The sequence below is a fragment of the Acytostelium subglobosum genome (assembly GCF_000787575.1).
Source record: "Acytostelium subglobosum LB1 DNA, scaffold: scaffold32, whole genome shotgun sequence".
Lineage (NCBI taxonomy): Eukaryota > Evosea > Eumycetozoa > Acytosteliales > Acytosteliaceae > Acytostelium > Acytostelium subglobosum.
The window spans coordinates 27295-43998 of NW_012236501.1; the positions used below are offsets into that span (position 1 = coordinate 27295).

A 16704-nucleotide genomic window follows, 5' to 3' on the forward strand; every position below is an offset into this window, starting at 1 on the left:
TATATCTTTGATGTGATTTCAGTGTTGGAGTAGCTGGGTTAGTGATTTAAAGTTGGGTGGACGGAAAAAAAGGCGGCCAAAATAAATAAACGATTGTGTTTTTGCAAATCGATATCATCATCATTTTATTCAATCAGATAAACAAACATATATACACACAATAGATAGAAGAAAATCCACTGGTGAACACCTGACAATGAAGACAAGAATTAATAACTATTCTTTGTGTTTGAAATAAACAAATATGTTATCCTTGGACTGGAGAAAGAGCCAAATGTCCCAAACTTGAAATTTGGCTTCAAGTTTATCTCTCTTTTTGAGACAGTTATATTCATTCATTCATCTATCTCAACTTGATTGACTTCTACAACTTTACTCTGTTAATACTAATACTGAAAACAACACCAAAGTGCTCCCAACTGACACCATCGACCCAAATTGAATTGACTAGTTCAAGTTGCCTGATTGGTCGACAATTTTCAAATAATATAGTTATTTTATTATTGGGTCCAAGACCAGTTGATCCACTCTGACAGTGTCTGTCTCATCAATAATCAATCACCCAAGATCAAATCATTAATCACTTTAAAAAGATAGAAAGATATATATATATAAATATTTATAACAACATGTCTGCTACTACCAAGAACTACCAAGGTGGAAAGGTCCACGGCCAAATTCTAAAGAGCCAAGAAGCTTCTTTGGACTCTATTGCTGCTGAGTTTGCTTCTGTATGTGTACATTCATCACTCCATTCATTGATCATCCCACATAATACTAATAATATACATCATTACACATATTACTTAGGAGCTGGATGAAGCCACAATTGAGAAATACAAGGCAAAGTTCATGTTGTACGACATCAACAACAGTGGTGACATTGACCAGTATGAGCTTCAGCTGATGATGGAGAAGATCGGTCAAACAAAGACCCATTTGGAACTCAAGAAGATGATTGCAGAGGTGGACAGCACTGGCAAGGGTACCATTAACTTTAGAGATTTCTTGGTCATGATGACCGGCAAGAAGAGCTCCATTCTCCAAAAGATTCTGATGTTTGAGGAGCTTGCCAAGAAGCCAGAGACTCCAAAGGGTCCACCTCCAAAGAAGTCAATCTCTGACTTCCTCTAGGAACCTGTTGTATAACCTTGTTGGAGGACAATAAAATGATGCAATATTGATGTTGTTGTCCATCCTGCCCATGTAACACGTTTTGTAAAGTAGTTTAGTAGACTTTATTACACTAGTAGTTATGGTGTTTGTCATCCAGTCTATTTCTTTCCAGACTTCTTAATTCCACCACCGACCATTGGACCTCCAGCCTTGGCCTTTGCCTGCAGCTCCTTCAGAGCCTTTGCTTCCTCCTGTTGCTTCTTCTGGAAGGCCAAATCCTCCTCGTCGTACTCCTTAGCATCCTTCTTTGGGGCCTTCAAAGGCTTCTTCTTTCCACCTATAATATGATTATTATTATTATTATTATGTTTATGTTGATTATTATTATTATTATTATTATGATGAGGTGTTGGATTGATTGTAAACAATGTTATCAATATGTTTAGATTGACCATTGTGATTGATGTTTGTTGACCAAAGAATAAGTGTTTATATATATTAAGAGGTTTGATTGGTATGGACGTGTGCTTTTGGTTAGAATTTGTCATCTATATTGAGCAGCAGCAGCAGCAGCTGTAGTGCCATAATCGATCATCTTGTTGTTGTTGCCATGATGGCACATCATCACCATCCTCATCATCAACATCTTATCAATCAACCAAATCAAATCAATCAAATCAATCAAACATACCATCCTTTCCTGTCATTATTATATATCTGTGGCTTCTGAAGATTAAAGTGACAAAGTGCGGTAGTTGATAAATGTTAGTTGGTTGTCGCACCTTCTCATCATGTCCACTAATAACAGAATGAATGAATAGGAATCTGTTGTTGTTGTTGTGTGGGTGAGACAAACACACACATACACAAACACATCAATCATTCAACATTATTTTTCTGTGTGGACTCGCACGATGAGTACTTACAAAGTGATTCAAACGAATCGATTTATCTGTATGTTTATGTGTTGTTATGTGGTTTGGGGAATAATAAATGGCAACCAAAACCGAAACAAGGGAGACAAGGTGAAAAAAACCTTTGAAAATGACAAAGGGTTGCCTTTCAAAGCTGCTGAACCTCAAAAAACAAACTTCATTTCATTCATTTAACAAATAAACAACAATAATAATAACAATGTCAGCTTCAGTATTGTCAAAGGTTATCGATCTCTTAAAGTCAAGAAGCATCGTACCAGATGTTATCAAGGTTCTTAACCCAAGTATGTCTGTCATTTTCAACAACAACAACAACGTTTGGAGTTTGTATGTTTCTAACCTCATCCTTACTATATAATATAGTTCGTGAGTTGAATGTTACATATGCTGCTCCACTCCAGACTGGTGAGAAGCTTACTCCATCAAAGGTAATAATACATGATTCAATCATTGACATATTAATGGACCATGTTCACACATACTAACTATCCAATCAGGTGGTCAACACGCCAACAGTCACGTATGATGCAGACTCATCCAACTTTTACACATTGGTAATGTTCGATCCAGACGTACCAAGTCGTCAGGACCCAAAGTGGGGCCAGTGGTTGCACTGGGTGGTCACAAACATTCCAGGCAACAAGGTCACCGAGGGAGAGGTGATGGCCGACTACATTGGCAGTGGTCCACCCGAGAAGACCTCATATCATCGCTACATCTTTGTTCTCTGCAAGCAGCCCTCAAAGATGGTGTTCAAGGGAGAGTACAAACTACCATTCACGTAAGTAGTTGGTTGTAGGAAGTAGTTTGTTTGGTTGGACAAGTACTAACTGATCAGTTAATACAGTGCCGATAAGAGAAATAACTGGAGCTTCGATACATTTGCTAGCAAGTGGAACCTTCAGCCAGAGGCTGTCAACTTCTATGAGGCAGAGTTTGATGATGCTGTTCCAGGCCTTTATAAGAAGTTGGAGGAGTGCAAGGAAAAGCCGGTTCTCATCGAGTAATGATGTGATCATCAGACCTAAGTTATTCTCAATTGAGCAAGTCCAAACACCCCCATTATTGCGCAACGAGTGTGTGGTTGTGGGGTACAATTTGATCGGATCACATGCTTCAATGTTGGATCTTTTTGATCACCAGAACAGTAAAACAACTTGTTGATGGTGTTGTTCATTTACTACTCTAACAACTTTAAACTTGTAATACTTTTGTTTACAAATAATATATTAATACTACTACGACAAACATAATATAACACCAAACAAGTAAGATCCCAGCAGGATGAAGTTCTCAAAGTATCTGAACTCTGTCACCATCTGGAATCATGACTACATACCCTACCAGAAGCTAAAGAGAAAGATTCTGGCATTGCACTCTCACCACTCATCAGGTGGCGTCGGAAATCTAATCGCTACGCCAGTCCTCAATGAACTTGCTGTAACACCTGCCACTGTACCACAACTACTACATATGATCGAGAGTGAAGTGGTCAAGGTGGACAGCTTCATCAAGCAGAAGGAGGACGAGCTGTACCAGAGATACCTCTACCTCCTCAGCCGATTCAAGGCCATCGACTTCTCCTCACCGTTCTCATCATTCCTGCTTCCACCTACTGGAATCAAAAACATCGATGCCAACTCGATCAAGGACATCAACTCAATGTTGGCCTTCCAGAAGGCCTACGAGGATGTCATCAAGCAACTTGCACAGCTGGACCAATATGCCAAGATCAATGTGTGGGCAGCCCAGAAGCTATTGACCACTCTGGCCAAGAAGTCCAAGATAGAGTCGAGAAGGAAGGGATCCATGTCGACAGAGACCAGTATCACACCGGACTGGGCCAGTCCAGTCCTTCCTCAGAGTCTGCGTGGCTTCCATCCTTCACTCCTCTCCAATCCAAACACACCCACTCTTGTTGAGCCATCGTCCAGGGAGAAGATCGAAGTGTTGCCAATGTTGTCAACACTCTCAACATATACTCAGCCAACAGCACCAGAGATTGAGGAGTATCTCACCAATAAGCTTGGTCATTTGGAGATAACCAGCAGAGCCAATCTCAAGAGGATCACACAAGAGATTGAGAATGAGTACCAAGTGATGACAGAGAGTGGTCTCTATTTCCTAAGTCATCCAAACAATAACTTGTTGACTGTATGTCCTATCATTGATGATCTCGACAATAACAACATTCAATCATCTAACCATTCAATCATTATATACACAAACACATACAGCCCAAGCAGAAGGACCTATCAGAGAATGTTAAACTACTTGTGAGATATACAATTGAGAATAACATCAGTCAAGTACAAGGGTATGTTATTGTTGTTAAGCTAGCAAGCACTACCAAGTAACTAACATTATTATTATCACCATCCATCACAGCGTGACAACATTGTTAAAGAAACAATTGATCGACTTGAAGATTGGCAATGAGCATCCAATGTGGGTTGAGGCCATTCACACTGTCATTCAAAAGGCAGCATACTTTGGTCATGTGGAGATGGCCAAGTATCTATTGGACCAGTTCGTGGATGTTGTCGACCTGGCCTTTATCAATGAGGTCGATCAACAGTTCATTCATATCGCCGCAAGCAAGGGCAACATTGACTTTGTCTCCTTCCTCATTGAGCGTGGTGCCGACATTCAATGTGAGGACTGTCTCAAGAGAACTCCCCTCCATCTGGCCGCTCAGAACGCCCACTACGACGTGGCCAAGCTCCTCCTGGAGAAAGGTGCACTGTTCGATGTCAAGGATCGTGACGGATGCACACCAATCTACCTGTCCAGTCGTCAGACGTGCGACAACTCCAAGGTGATAGACCTGTTGGTGTCGTACAAGGCTGCCCTATCCGAGGGACCCAACGGTCAGCACATGATCCATGAGGCCGCCAGTCATTCAAACATTGAGAACATGCGTGCGATCCTTGCCTACCAAGACGTCAATGTTCGTGACTCCTTTGGCCGCACTGCACTCTACGAGGTTGCCAAGTTTGGCAGCACCGAAGCCTTTTCACTTATTCTCAGCAAGGGCGCAGAGATTGACATTGTCGATGAGGATAAGAGGACACCTTTCCACATTGCAGCAGCCAAAGGTCAGAAGCAGATACTCTGCATGATGATTGACGTACTCAAGACACAAAAGGGAATGTCAACACGTGACCTTGCCAAGCTGATGAATGCACAAGACATTGATGGACTGACCGCACTTCACGAGACATCGTACTTCAACTACGTCGAGTGTACTCAGATCCTGTTGACCAACCGTGCCAACCCATTCGTGTTGGACAATGAGGAGTGGTCTCCCATCGTTCACTCACTCTACCGTGGCAACATTCAGACAGCCTTTGTCGTTGTTGAGTACCTCAAGGCCAACCCCGACATGATCAACCCATCGACACCACCTCTTCAATCAAAGAACGTGTCTGTTGCTGTTCGTAACTCTCCAGGAGGAGCATCAACACCCAAGTCACCCACCATGACCAGTGCCAACTCTGTGCCAACACCCAACAAGAAGATACCCAAGAGCTCAATATCCAATGTCACCTTCAAGATAATGGCCAGTACCAATGCCGATCAGAGGGTTGGTTTGATTGGTAACCGCAAGGCACTGGGCAGTTGGAGTCCCAACCATCCATTGTTCCTCACCAAGTTGAACGACACTGACCACGTCTGGGTAGGCAAGGCAACGTTGCCAACCAACGTGGCCATCGAGTACAAGTATATCATTTGCACTGGCAACAGATTGGATATGTGGGAGTCGTTGCCCGCAAACAGGTCATTCATGCCCGAGGAAGAGGATGAGCTCATCGACGATGGTACATTTGGAGAGGCCAGCACCGACAGAGATGATTTCATGGAGGAGGCCCGTCTACACCACGAAGAAGGCAATAGTGGAATGGACCCTTCTCGTCCCTCATTGGCACAATCGCAGATTGTTGCTCCTCAGTCACCAACGCTACAGTCAAAGCAGGTCTATGTGCAGAAGGGATGGCTGGTGAATGAGCACCAGATCCGTTTGCGATTCGGAGAGACAGTGCTAGGTGATCCACAACGAAAGTTAGTGCAGCCAATCAAGATCTATGGTGATATGGAGGTTGGCAGGATGGTTGTTACACTCAAGGACAGGAATGGTTCGACGCTACCAGGTGCCCAACCCTTCCAAATAGCACTGCCCATTCACATGGATCAGACCATCACATTCCAGACACATGACATTACTGATCTGACCACCATCCAATTCGATATGTATCGTATGGGCATGTCACACGTGCTCATTGGACGCGCCAGTTTGCTTGCCTCTGACCTACTCGATAAGAAGTCGTTCAAGTTCCGTGTGCCCATTATGAACTCCAATCTCATCACCATTGGTGAGCTCTCCGTATTCCCACTGGTCGTATCACCATTCAACCATCCAAATATCACCGAGGTGTTGTCACAGACCTACTGGCGATCGATGCAAACCTTGCTCATTGGACATCGTGGCGGTGGTGCTGAGAGTGCAAGGAACGCTGGCAAGTACAAGCGTACTCACATTGCAGAGAACACCATCCTGTCATTCGTCACTGCCGCATCCTTGGGTGCACAGTACATCGAGTTTGATGTCCAGCTGTCCAAGGACAACGTGCCAATCATCTACCACGACTTTGAGATCCAGTACAACGACTTCAAGATACCCATCAACAAGATTCCTCTGAGCCAAGTAGGAAACATCAGACAGAAGCGTCGTCCAACGCTGGCAAGTTTCCGCTCACAGTCCATGAGCAACCTGGTCGTAGGCAGGGACTCCGATTCGGGAGACGCCGAAGATAAGCATGTCCAAGACGAGTTTGACGCAGGACACGTACCCACACACCCAACCACCATCCTGTCCGATGCCATGACCACCTTGGAGGAGACCTTCAAGCGAGTGCCAGAGGGAACAGGATTCAACATTGAGATCAAGTATCCAAGTGAGGAGCGTGAGAAGGAACTGCGTCTGAACAGTGTTGACCGTAACCATTATGTGGACATCATCCTGTCGATGGTGTTTGAACTTGCTGGCAAGCGTCACATCATGTTCTCATCGTTCGACCCAGACATCTGTATTCTCTGCTCACTCAAGCAACCACGTTATCCAGTCTTCTTCCTGAACAACGGAGGCTTCGAGCAGCACACTGACCCACGAGCCAACTCAATCATGGAGTCGATTCGTTTTGCCAAATCATCACATCTGCTGGGCATCGTCACCAACTCTCGTATCCTTACAGAGGGTCCACCAATTATCAAGGCCGTCAAGCAGGCTGGATTGATGCTATGCAGCTGGGGTCGCGAGAACAATGATCCAGCACTTGTAGATCTGCAAGAGGGTCTCGGTGTTGATGCTGTCATCGTAGACCATGTAGCATACATCCACAAACATTACAATCCAACTGATTAGGTGGAGCAATCAATCGATCAAGTAAGCATTGTCATTTCAGTTATTCATCTTATTGTCTCAGACTCCTTTATTATGATAATAATAATAAACAATAGCAGAAAAGACAATGATAAAGATTCCAATTACAACGATAGCTGTTGTTGCTGTAGAGTCGTCGGCCTCTCTTGCAGGACGGTCCTGAGGGAGTGGTGTGGCAGTGGTGGATGACTTTGAACTACTTGAGGATGATGAACTGCTTGCAGTGGACGCCAATGCTTTGAGCTCCTTCCTTTTGATTATATACTCCTTTGCAATCTCTGGAAACATTCGTTTAAACACTGGGTTCTTTACATTGTACATCATAGACTCTGCTGCTGCCTTCCTTCTAACTGATTGTGATGCAGATATTGAGCCTGCTCCATCTGCATCTTCGCTCTGTGAAGTAGGTCAAAGTCAGTTAGAGATGGTTATTTGTATGAGTAAGTATTCATTCGTTTGAGCAACACGTTACCATGAACGATTGTAGACCAATAAGTATAGACCTAACTCCCCATATTGGGTTCCAACTCTCTGGATGGACTATGTGCCGGTTAAGTAAGTTGGTATGACGACTTACTGGCAGTCTATTGACAACTTACAGTCACTGATTGAGACACATAGTCTGGTATCGCACTCGAACCTTGCAGACGGTGTTGACATTAGAATTGAAGGTGGCTAAAGAACAACATCAGTTAGAATAAGGGTGTGTCAGTTTAACCTGTTCATCGCGATCATCACATTACCTTGTGTGGAAACTCTGAAGGGAATATCAACTGCCCGTGATAGGCACCGCCATAATAAGGTGTTCCCTCTGCCCCATATAATACATAGTGCCACTCTAATAAGTTTGATGGATTTGGCTGTGACACAAATGAATGATGAGAATATAGGCCTTCTGTTTGTGTGTCTGTCTCTGTCTCTGCCAACCTACCTTTGCAACAAAGCCAGGCTCAGGCTTCTTTTGAAGATCAATCAAATCCTTCTGCAGTCGAACCTTTGATAGTAAAGCGGTGGAGCACCCAATGCAGTGATCATGGTCATAGATAGATGATGAGTATGTGATAACATGTCTGGTCAACGACAATTCAAAGTACATACAATACAAGCTCTGTTTGGATTCATTGTTAATAATAAATAAATTGAATTGGAGGTGTTGCTGGGCGAAAGAATGCCAAACACTAAATCGGTGGAGGTGAATCACACAAGAACAAAGTGATTCACCGAACACACCCTGACACAACCTCCACTCGAGTGTTCTCCTGTTATTGAGAACTTGCAAATTTAATTTATTATTATTATTACATTAATTTAGTTATATAACACTGTTCGAACAACTCATTCATTCATTCATTCATTTTCATCTATCTATCAATCTAATAATAATTATCTATCTATTGACATATTCTTTCAAAAATATGGCTGACAATTCATTAACTATCAAGGTCACCTACAACGGTGATACTAGAAGAATGTATGTAGAAAACAATATGATGCTCTCAGTTTCAAGATCATCACCATATGAATACTAACAAGCATTATTACATATTAGTACCTTTGAACGATACCCATCATTCCAGGAACTCTTTCAAACCTTGAAGAATCTCTTCACCCTCGCCGCCCTCACTCTCAAGTACACTGATGATGATGGAGACTTGATCTCAATCACCAGTGAGCTCGAGTTGAAGGAGGCCATCTCTCTGGTCAGCCAGAAGACCCCAAGACTCTTGAGGCTGACTGTGTTGTCCAAGGATAGCCCAGCACAGCAACCAGCACCAACCCCTGAAGCCTTTTCTCAACAGGGCAACAACAACCAGTTTGATCTCTCTGGTTTGCTCAGCTCCATCCTCGGTTCTGATGCTTTCACTGCCCAGCAACAGCAGCAGCAGCGCCCATGTGCCAACATGTTTGGATGTTCCCCTCAGAGCCCAAACCAGCAGGAGAACATCAAGAAGGACATCAACTCCTTGCTCCAGCACTTTGGTCAGGAGAACAATCCTATGATGTTCCTCAACATGATGAAGCCATTCTTTGGTGCTGGTGGCATGTGCAAGAACTTCAATGAGACCAACAACCCATGCAGCAACAACAACAACAACAACAACAACAACAACAACAACAACAATGCTACTTGCAGCAACAACAACGCCCCATCTGAGGACAAGAAGGAGGGTCCAGTTGAGCATGTTGGTGTCAAGTGTGACGGTTGTGATTCCAACATCTTTGGAATTCGCTACAAGTGCACTGTCTGCTTCAACTATGACCTTTGCTCCGAGTGTGAGCAGAAGGGAGAGTCGGTTCATCCAGCATCCCACCCATTGCTCAAGATCACCACCCCAGCCAACCATGGCTCCTTCCCAAGACACTGCCCAGGCCGTCCACGTGGTCCATGGTGTCAAAAGAACAAGCATCTTGCCCGCTTTGTCTCTGACATCACCGTCAAGGATGGTTCCATCTTTGCCCCTGGTGCCAACTTCACCAAGATCTGGCGCCTAAGGAACGACGGCCGTGACGCTTGGCCAGAGAACTCCACCCTTACCTGGATCAGCGGTGACCGTTTGGGTTCCCCAGAGGGACTCACTGTTGAGCCCATCTTGCCAGGCCAGGACATTGACATTGCCGTCAACTTGGTTGCCCCAGCTGCCCCAGGCCGCTACATTGGCTACTGGAAGCTCTTCACTCCAGAGGGACTTGGCTTTGGCCAGCGCATGTACGTTGACATCTACGTAGTCAACGACGGCGAGGAGAAGAATGATAACAAGGTTCAACAGCCTTCAACTGTTGACAACATCCCAGCCAAGTCTGAGGAGGTCGTTGCTGTCCAGCAACAACAGGAGCAAGAGGAGGAGGAGGACAAGCCAAGACTCGAGGAGGACTTCACTGAGATTGCTGTTGAGCAACCATTGGTCGCCTCTGACTGCCAGCCATTGTTGTCGCCAAATGCCCCAGCTCACGTCCAAGTCCCAGCCCAGTTGTTGGTCCCAGTCGTTGAGCAGCAACAGGCTCCAGCTGAGGCCCAGGTTGCTGCCGATCCAATTGAGGACAAGAAGAAGGCCTGTGTTGCTACCCTTGTCTCTATGGGATTCGGACAACTTCCCCAGCTCCCAAGTCTCATCAAGAAGTTTGACTACAACGTCGAGATGATCTTGGAGCACCTCCTCAACCATCATTAAGATGATTCCAATAACCGGTCAACCAAGTGTCGATCTCTAGCTTTCATCTAATCCATCCTTCAAGGATCAATCAATCAAACAAATAATCCAATCAAACAACTAAAACAGACAACAATAATAATAAAGAATAACAAACTGATAACCAAGTATTAATATGTAGTGCATGCTTGATTGATTACAATCCAATGAATATAACCATTATAATAGTTTAAATATATCTTTGAAACGTCCATTGTTGACACTGGTTGTACTCCAGGCTGCAGTGATATAGAGGAGACTGGCAAAGACATTGAAATAGTTTGTCCAAGGGAGGTATTCCATCACCGCCGCCAGATATAATGAATATGTGGTACTACAGATAAGACCAGTCTGTCTCTTCCAAGCACTGTTCCTGGTCAACAAAAAGGTGGAGAAGAAGAATATCCAACTCTTTCTCGCAGCATTGGAAATGGCCTCCAACATGAACAACAGAATATGATTCTTTGACTCTTGCTGCCCACTCAAAGCAGGCACCATGACGTGCAACAGTCTGAGTTTCTTCTGTCTGCCTATATACATCAGTATCCTTGAAATGCTAACCCAAATGCCTGTTGATATATCAACTTATAAGTTAGACTTGTCTCTTATCTTGTTGTCTGTTGTTTCCTTACCTAACAGGAATGTAGAGGTGATCAATACTCGTCTAGAGTACTTCAGACCCCAATTGTTGCTGTTTCCTTGTAGCTCCTCCATCTCTGATACCTTCTTTTTCAATTGCTCAACCTCTAGCAGTATCATCTGAAGTTGTGATTCTAATCTATTTACAATATCCACTTGAAGAAGTTGATGTGCATGTCAGGTTAAACAACACTTGTCCTGTCCCCTATATATCTACCTGAGGTATCATACCATTATTCTTTGTTTGATCGTTGTTGTTTCCATTGGTACCATTGAGATTAAATTGTTGTAGTTGTTGTTGTTGATGCTGTTGTTGTTGTTGTTGCAATAAGTACTGTTTGAATGGTGTATTATAATTGGTGTATAGTTGAGGTGATACTAATGGATGATGTTGTTGTGATTGTGAATGTTGTTGTTGATGCTGTTGTTGTTGATGCTGTTGTCCTTGATATTGTACAGGTAGGTTTAGATTGAAAGGAGTACTCTTACTCCTCTTCATATCGCTGAATGGATTCAGAGGTATGTTACTAGTGGATGAGACAGCTGTATACATCCCTGTATCATTGCTTCTCTCATTCATGATTAGAATGTTATCTGATTAAATGTGTACACAACAAGTTTGGATGAGATAAATGATTAATTGCAATTGACTTGCTGGGGGGTGGTTTGATGGCGATTGTGAAGGGGTTTAGTCCCACCACCGGGAAACTCATCGGCCCCAGACATGTGATTGATCAATCTTATAAAGATATATCAAATATTATTATTATTATTTATTACCATTGGTAATGGTGTTTGGCTCTGGTGAGCTTTCCAGAAGGGAGACTGCTGAATCGAGTGCAACTTCCAACATACGGTATGTGCCCTGGTGAACGACCTCTCTGTTTGGCTCGTACTTCTCTGTGATCTCGCGCTCAAAGATGTAGTTGTCAATATTTACACAGCATCCTGCACGAATTCCTCTGAGACTGGAAACAATGAACAGAATCGACGCCTCCATCTCGATAGCGAGCACACGCGAGCGTGCCCACAGCTTGTTGTGATTGCCCAGAGGGCCGTCAAAGAAGTGTCCCACTGTCGTGATGATTCCAACTCCATAGTTGATCTCGGGCACCTTCTTGGCGCTGTCGATCAGTGCCTGGACAACCTCATGGTCGGCCAACGCAGGGTAGCCAAGTGGAACCAGTCCCTCGCTGACACCATCACCACGCACTGCACCAGTGGCAATGACCAGTGAACCCTCGCGGTAGCGTGGGTCGAATGAGCCGGCAGTTCCAGCACGGATGATTGTGGTAACACCGGCCTGGATGAGCTCCTCAAAGCAGACGCTGGCGCCACCACCGCCAATGCCGTGGGACATGACGATCAGCTCTATGTCCTTCCATGTGCCCTGGTAGCAGTGGTACTCGCGCACGGCACAGATAAGACGGGAGTTCTTCATCAATTTCTCAGAGACGAGCTTGGCGCGGTTGGGGTCTCCGACAACGACGCATGAGCGTGGAAGCTTTCCAATTGGCAACGAACAAATCGGTGTGGTCTTAATATCCATTGTATGCATTCACAATGTATGTGCTATCTATATATCTGTCTGTATATGATGATGATGTTGATATCTGTTTGTGTTGGGGGAGCTGGATGTTCTGTATGTATCCTAGCTAGTTGTTGTTATATATATATATATTGTACAGTATATATAATCTATCTATCTATCTATCTAAACTCTAATCGATGAGGAATACAGAGTCAATAAAGTGTTTATGAGTGATTATATATGATGTGATGAATGATTGATTAGAAAGAGAGAGTGAATGAGTGTGTAGGGGAGGTCAAGAAGGAGGAATAAGGAGAGATTGAATGAAGGCAGAGTTACAAATCTCTAACAAATTAATGGTGATTTTAATTATGATGACGATCAATGTTGATGACGATCAATGTCAGTATCGCAACTGCAGTAAGCAGCCACACTGACTGACTGACAACTGATCGACTGCAGTCAGTGTGGCACACCCCCATCGTCGTTGTTGTTGTGTTGTTGGAGATTGGAAATTTAAGTCACGTGTTATGTGTTTGTGTGTGATAGTGAGGGATGGACATGACATGGTGGATATGATTGTTTGTGTGTTGTTAGATGTTATACCTTTAAATAATAATAGTGTTTGAATAGTAATAATGTCTTTCTGTCTGTCTCTCGTATGTAATTGTATGATGTTGTTGAAACAAAACAGTTGGTCTATTCCATTCAATGAGACGATTCTTCTTCCTTCACCCCATTGGGTAAAGGGAACTTGGTGTTTTGAACGATAATTAAATTAAAAAAAATGAATGAAAAAATCTTTTGATCTTGATCTCGACTCGAAGTGTCGTTTGTACCAGTGGTGCGGCTCACTCGTGACCCAAGCTCGGGTCACAAGTCATCGTCGTTCGTAACCAAACTTTATTTGGTGGTGCCATTGTTCCTGGTTGAAGATGAGCCATGGACATGGTTGAAGAAATCGAAGAGCTGTCTCCCACACTCGCTTGATCCCAACAGGTTACAGAGTTCTTCTAACGATTGTTGAGCCAGCTGGTGAAGGTCTCGCACGCCATCCATCACCCGTTTGATATTCAGCTCAGTGATACCTGGTAGCTTTCGAAGTACATCCTGTGGTCCATAATGATAGTTGGTTCCGCCTCCGCCGCCACCATTGGAGGCATCATTCTCCTCAGGTACCTCCTTGATGGCATCTGGATCAGGTTCAACGTTGCCCTTCTTAAGTCGTTTGTAGATGCCCACCGTCGAGTATGCTGAGCGCGACCAGAGAATCCGCAGACGTGGGAACGCTCTGGCCAGTTGCACCAACTTGCTTGACAGTGAGTACTGCGATATGTATGGAAGGTGCGGTTCCTCTGGGGTCATCAGTGATGTGAACGGTTGGTTGTTGTCGTACTCGATCAGTAGCACTGGATTGCGGTACAGTCTGGACATGGCTTCGATCTGGGCATAGAGTCTACCCGACTGGAACGATCCAACCAGATCTGGAATGGACTTTCTCTCGATGGCAATCGAAGGTGTGATGACATAGTCGCCAGACTCTAGTGACTTTGGTACGATCTCAAAGCCTGCTCCTTGGAGTGCCACTGGAAGAGAGCTCTTGAACTCGTGTGAGTCAACGATCACCTTTTGCTTGGTGGTCGGAACCAGTGATCTCCGTCCACCTGCCCTGCTGTTACCCCAGAGCTGCTCATCGGTTGTGTCATTTACCATGAGCTCATTGACCGTTTGGTCATCGACGTTCTCAGAGACGTTCAACACCAGCTTGCTCTTCTCGTATATCAACTTTTCGAATGATTCTTGCTCGCGGTTGAGAATGGAGACGTACTTGCGCTCCTCCATCGAATCCTTGTAGATCATACAGTAGGTGCGAAGAATGGTGTTGGGGCTCTCGGCATTGTACACCTCAATCTGTCGGATGATGGACATGTCCATGTCGTAGACAACGATGAATCGTGGTTGTTTCTCCTCGAGGATGGACAATGAGTTGGTGATTGGATGGATGACAATGTAGGGAGGTGGCAGTATACCATAATACTCTGCCAGTTGACCAATTTCAAAGTCGCCAACTGCTTGTACATAGGCATCCTGTTCAATGGCGCTGAGTGATTGTGTTGTTGTTGTCGTTGTTGTCGTTTGATCTGTTGCCTTGATGTTGCTGTTGACAACCGATACGCCCATTGAGAATAGACTGCTACTGTTGGTGCCCTTGTCCATCTTCTTTCTGTAGTTTGTCTCTGATATCTTCTGCTTCCTCGTGGACTGTAGCTTCTTTCTTGAACTGTAACTGTATCCCTTGTTGCTTTGTGATTGTGACGATGATGACGTTGACGATGATGGATAGTTTGGTTTGGTGCGGAAGGTGTAGTGATTTGAACTGGATTGTGGCTCTGAAGGTGGATACCATCGATCGTACTTTCTCTGCAACATCTGACGTCCACCAAGCGTGAGGTACTCTTGCAGCAGGTGGCATGTAGTCTCGTTCTTGACAAACACAAGGACAGTCTCCTGCACATCGGATTCTATGCATTGCTCATTGATCTCATCAAAGATCTCAACGAGCAGGTTCCACTTTGGATTGTCCTCCAACACAAACTCACGTTCAAATATCAGTGGTGGCATTGTGTAGGCCTGGTCCTTTGATGATGGTGATGTGGCTTGCTTTGACTTGTCTGTCTTTAGCTTCTTGTGACTCTTCTTGAGCTTCAGGACACGCTGCCTGTAGACTCGCTCACGGGCATAGCGGAACAGTGTTGTTGCCTGAGGACTGTGTATCCAGCTCTCACCAATTTCCATGTCTCTGTTGGCAATCATCTCTAGCTGTTTGAGAAAGGTGACGCAGTCGTGGCTGTTGCAGTTGTTGGAGAGCATACGTAGCTCCTTGATATTCGATATCAGATGCTTGGATCGTTTGTTGATGTCGCCCCATATCGGTTTGAGTTGGTTCTGGACCATTGAGTCAAAGCTACTAAAGAGACCATCGTCGACGTTCACTGCTGGTGCCCCGGACTTGTCCCAGTTCTTGTTCTGCTTCTGCAACTGCACCATGGCCTGCTGAATCGTTTCGAGCAGGGACTTCTCAATGTTGACCATCGACTCGGTCATTGGTGTGTGTAGCTCGAGGAGATCAAGTTGGGTCTTGTCGAGTGTGGCCTGGATCTTGGCTTGGAAGCAGGGCCACAGGTCCAGGTGATTGACTCCAAGGTACTTCATAACACGCTGCACTCGACCAATCTCCTGTGTCAAAGCGGCAGGATCAGTAGAGAATGCCTTGACAAAGCCAGTCTTGTTTGATTGGCGATAGAGACGAATGAGAAGTGTCTCTGTCGACAGGTCAGTGATTCGATGTGCGTTGTTTACAATGATGCCCGAGATCAAGTGAGAGGGCATCCTCTTTGTCAAGAAGTCAAGTGCAAAGATTGATGCTTGAGCAAAGTAACAGCCACCCTTCTTGTACATGTTTGACCTGTATATATAAGTAAGAGGTTAGTCGTGATCCCGGATCATAACTTATGAGTATCCAATAACACATACTTTGAGGAACCTGATTGCTCTTGATTGATCATCGTAGGTAGGTTGGCATACTTGATGCCAAAGGATAGGAGTTGTTCTGTGTAGTATACGTAGGCTTCCTGCAACGACTCGTTGATGGGGTCGAGGTAGAGTACCAAATGGTCACTGTCCGAGTATAACTTGAGGAATGCAAGAATGACATGATGCAAGCCCAGTCCCTTTGCCATCACTACGAGGCAATCATTCTTATTAGAACAAGAAAGGTACACATCTTTATGAAAGTCAAGTGTCATCCTTTCACATGTTATATATATCAATGTATTATCTCTATATATATGCTGT

General features: G+C 44.5%; 9 protein-coding genes across 9 annotated transcripts; 4 read left to right on the top strand and 5 right to left on the bottom strand.

Moving 5' to 3' along the window:
• Window positions 1-629: 629 nt before the first annotated feature.
• SAMD00019534_113130 (hypothetical protein) lies at window positions 630-1134 on the top strand (the record flags this gene model as incomplete). The annotated part of the gene is made up of 2 exons (XM_012893317.1): window positions 630-731; window positions 811-1134. The coding sequence occupies 2 exons, from the start codon at window positions 630-632 to the stop codon at window positions 1132-1134; spliced, it is 426 nt and encodes a 141-aa protein (XP_012748771.1).
• A 140-nt stretch (window positions 1135-1274) lies between these two features.
• On the bottom strand, window positions 1275-1823 carry SAMD00019534_113140 (hypothetical protein; the record flags this gene model as incomplete). The annotated part of the gene is made up of 2 exons (XM_012893318.1): window positions 1275-1453; window positions 1808-1823. The coding sequence occupies 2 exons, from the start codon at window positions 1821-1823 to the stop codon at window positions 1275-1277; spliced, it is 195 nt and encodes a 64-aa protein (XP_012748772.1).
• A 427-nt stretch (window positions 1824-2250) lies between these two features.
• SAMD00019534_113150 (hypothetical protein) lies at window positions 2251-3058 on the top strand (the record flags this gene model as incomplete). Its single annotated transcript, XM_012893319.1, has 4 exons — window positions 2251-2335; window positions 2415-2479; window positions 2549-2832; window positions 2899-3058. 4 exons carry the CDS (start codon window positions 2251-2253, stop codon window positions 3056-3058), a joined length of 594 nt encoding a protein of 197 aa, XP_012748773.1.
• A 277-nt stretch (window positions 3059-3335) lies between these two features.
• SAMD00019534_113160 (hypothetical protein) lies at window positions 3336-7473 on the top strand (the record flags this gene model as incomplete). The annotated part of the gene is made up of 3 exons (XM_012893320.1): window positions 3336-4205; window positions 4289-4368; window positions 4440-7473. 3 exons carry the CDS (start codon window positions 3336-3338, stop codon window positions 7471-7473), a joined length of 3984 nt encoding a protein of 1327 aa, XP_012748774.1.
• Window positions 7474-7536: 63 nt separating this feature from the next.
• Window positions 7537-8363, bottom strand: SAMD00019534_113170 (hypothetical protein; the record flags this gene model as incomplete). The annotated part of the gene is made up of 3 exons (XM_012893321.1): window positions 7537-7890; window positions 8092-8166; window positions 8235-8363. Coding segments are annotated over 3 exons (558 nt in total), but the record flags the coding sequence as incomplete, so codon positions are not given.
• A 543-nt stretch (window positions 8364-8906) lies between these two features.
• SAMD00019534_113180 (hypothetical protein) lies at window positions 8907-10661 on the top strand (the record flags this gene model as incomplete). The annotated part of the gene is made up of 2 exons (XM_012893322.1): window positions 8907-8962; window positions 9041-10661. 2 exons carry the CDS (start codon window positions 8907-8909, stop codon window positions 10659-10661), a joined length of 1677 nt encoding a protein of 558 aa, XP_012748776.1.
• Window positions 10662-10859: 198 nt separating this feature from the next.
• Window positions 10860-11438, bottom strand: SAMD00019534_113190 (hypothetical protein; the record flags this gene model as incomplete). The annotated part of the gene is made up of 2 exons (XM_012893323.1): window positions 10860-11248; window positions 11312-11438. 2 exons carry the CDS (start codon window positions 11436-11438, stop codon window positions 10860-10862), a joined length of 516 nt encoding a protein of 171 aa, XP_012748777.1.
• Window positions 11439-12087: 649 nt separating this feature from the next.
• On the bottom strand, window positions 12088-12867 carry SAMD00019534_113200 (hypothetical protein; the record flags this gene model as incomplete). The annotated part of the gene is made up of 1 exon (XM_012893324.1): window positions 12088-12867. The coding sequence occupies one exon, from the start codon at window positions 12865-12867 to the stop codon at window positions 12088-12090; it is 780 nt and encodes a 259-aa protein (XP_012748778.1).
• Window positions 12868-13758: 891 nt separating this feature from the next.
• Window positions 13759-16655, bottom strand: SAMD00019534_113210 (hypothetical protein; the record flags this gene model as incomplete). The annotated part of the gene is made up of 2 exons (XM_012893325.1): window positions 13759-16315; window positions 16384-16655. Coding segments are annotated over 2 exons (2829 nt in total), but the record flags the coding sequence as incomplete, so codon positions are not given.
• Window positions 16656-16704: the final 49 nt, after the last annotated feature.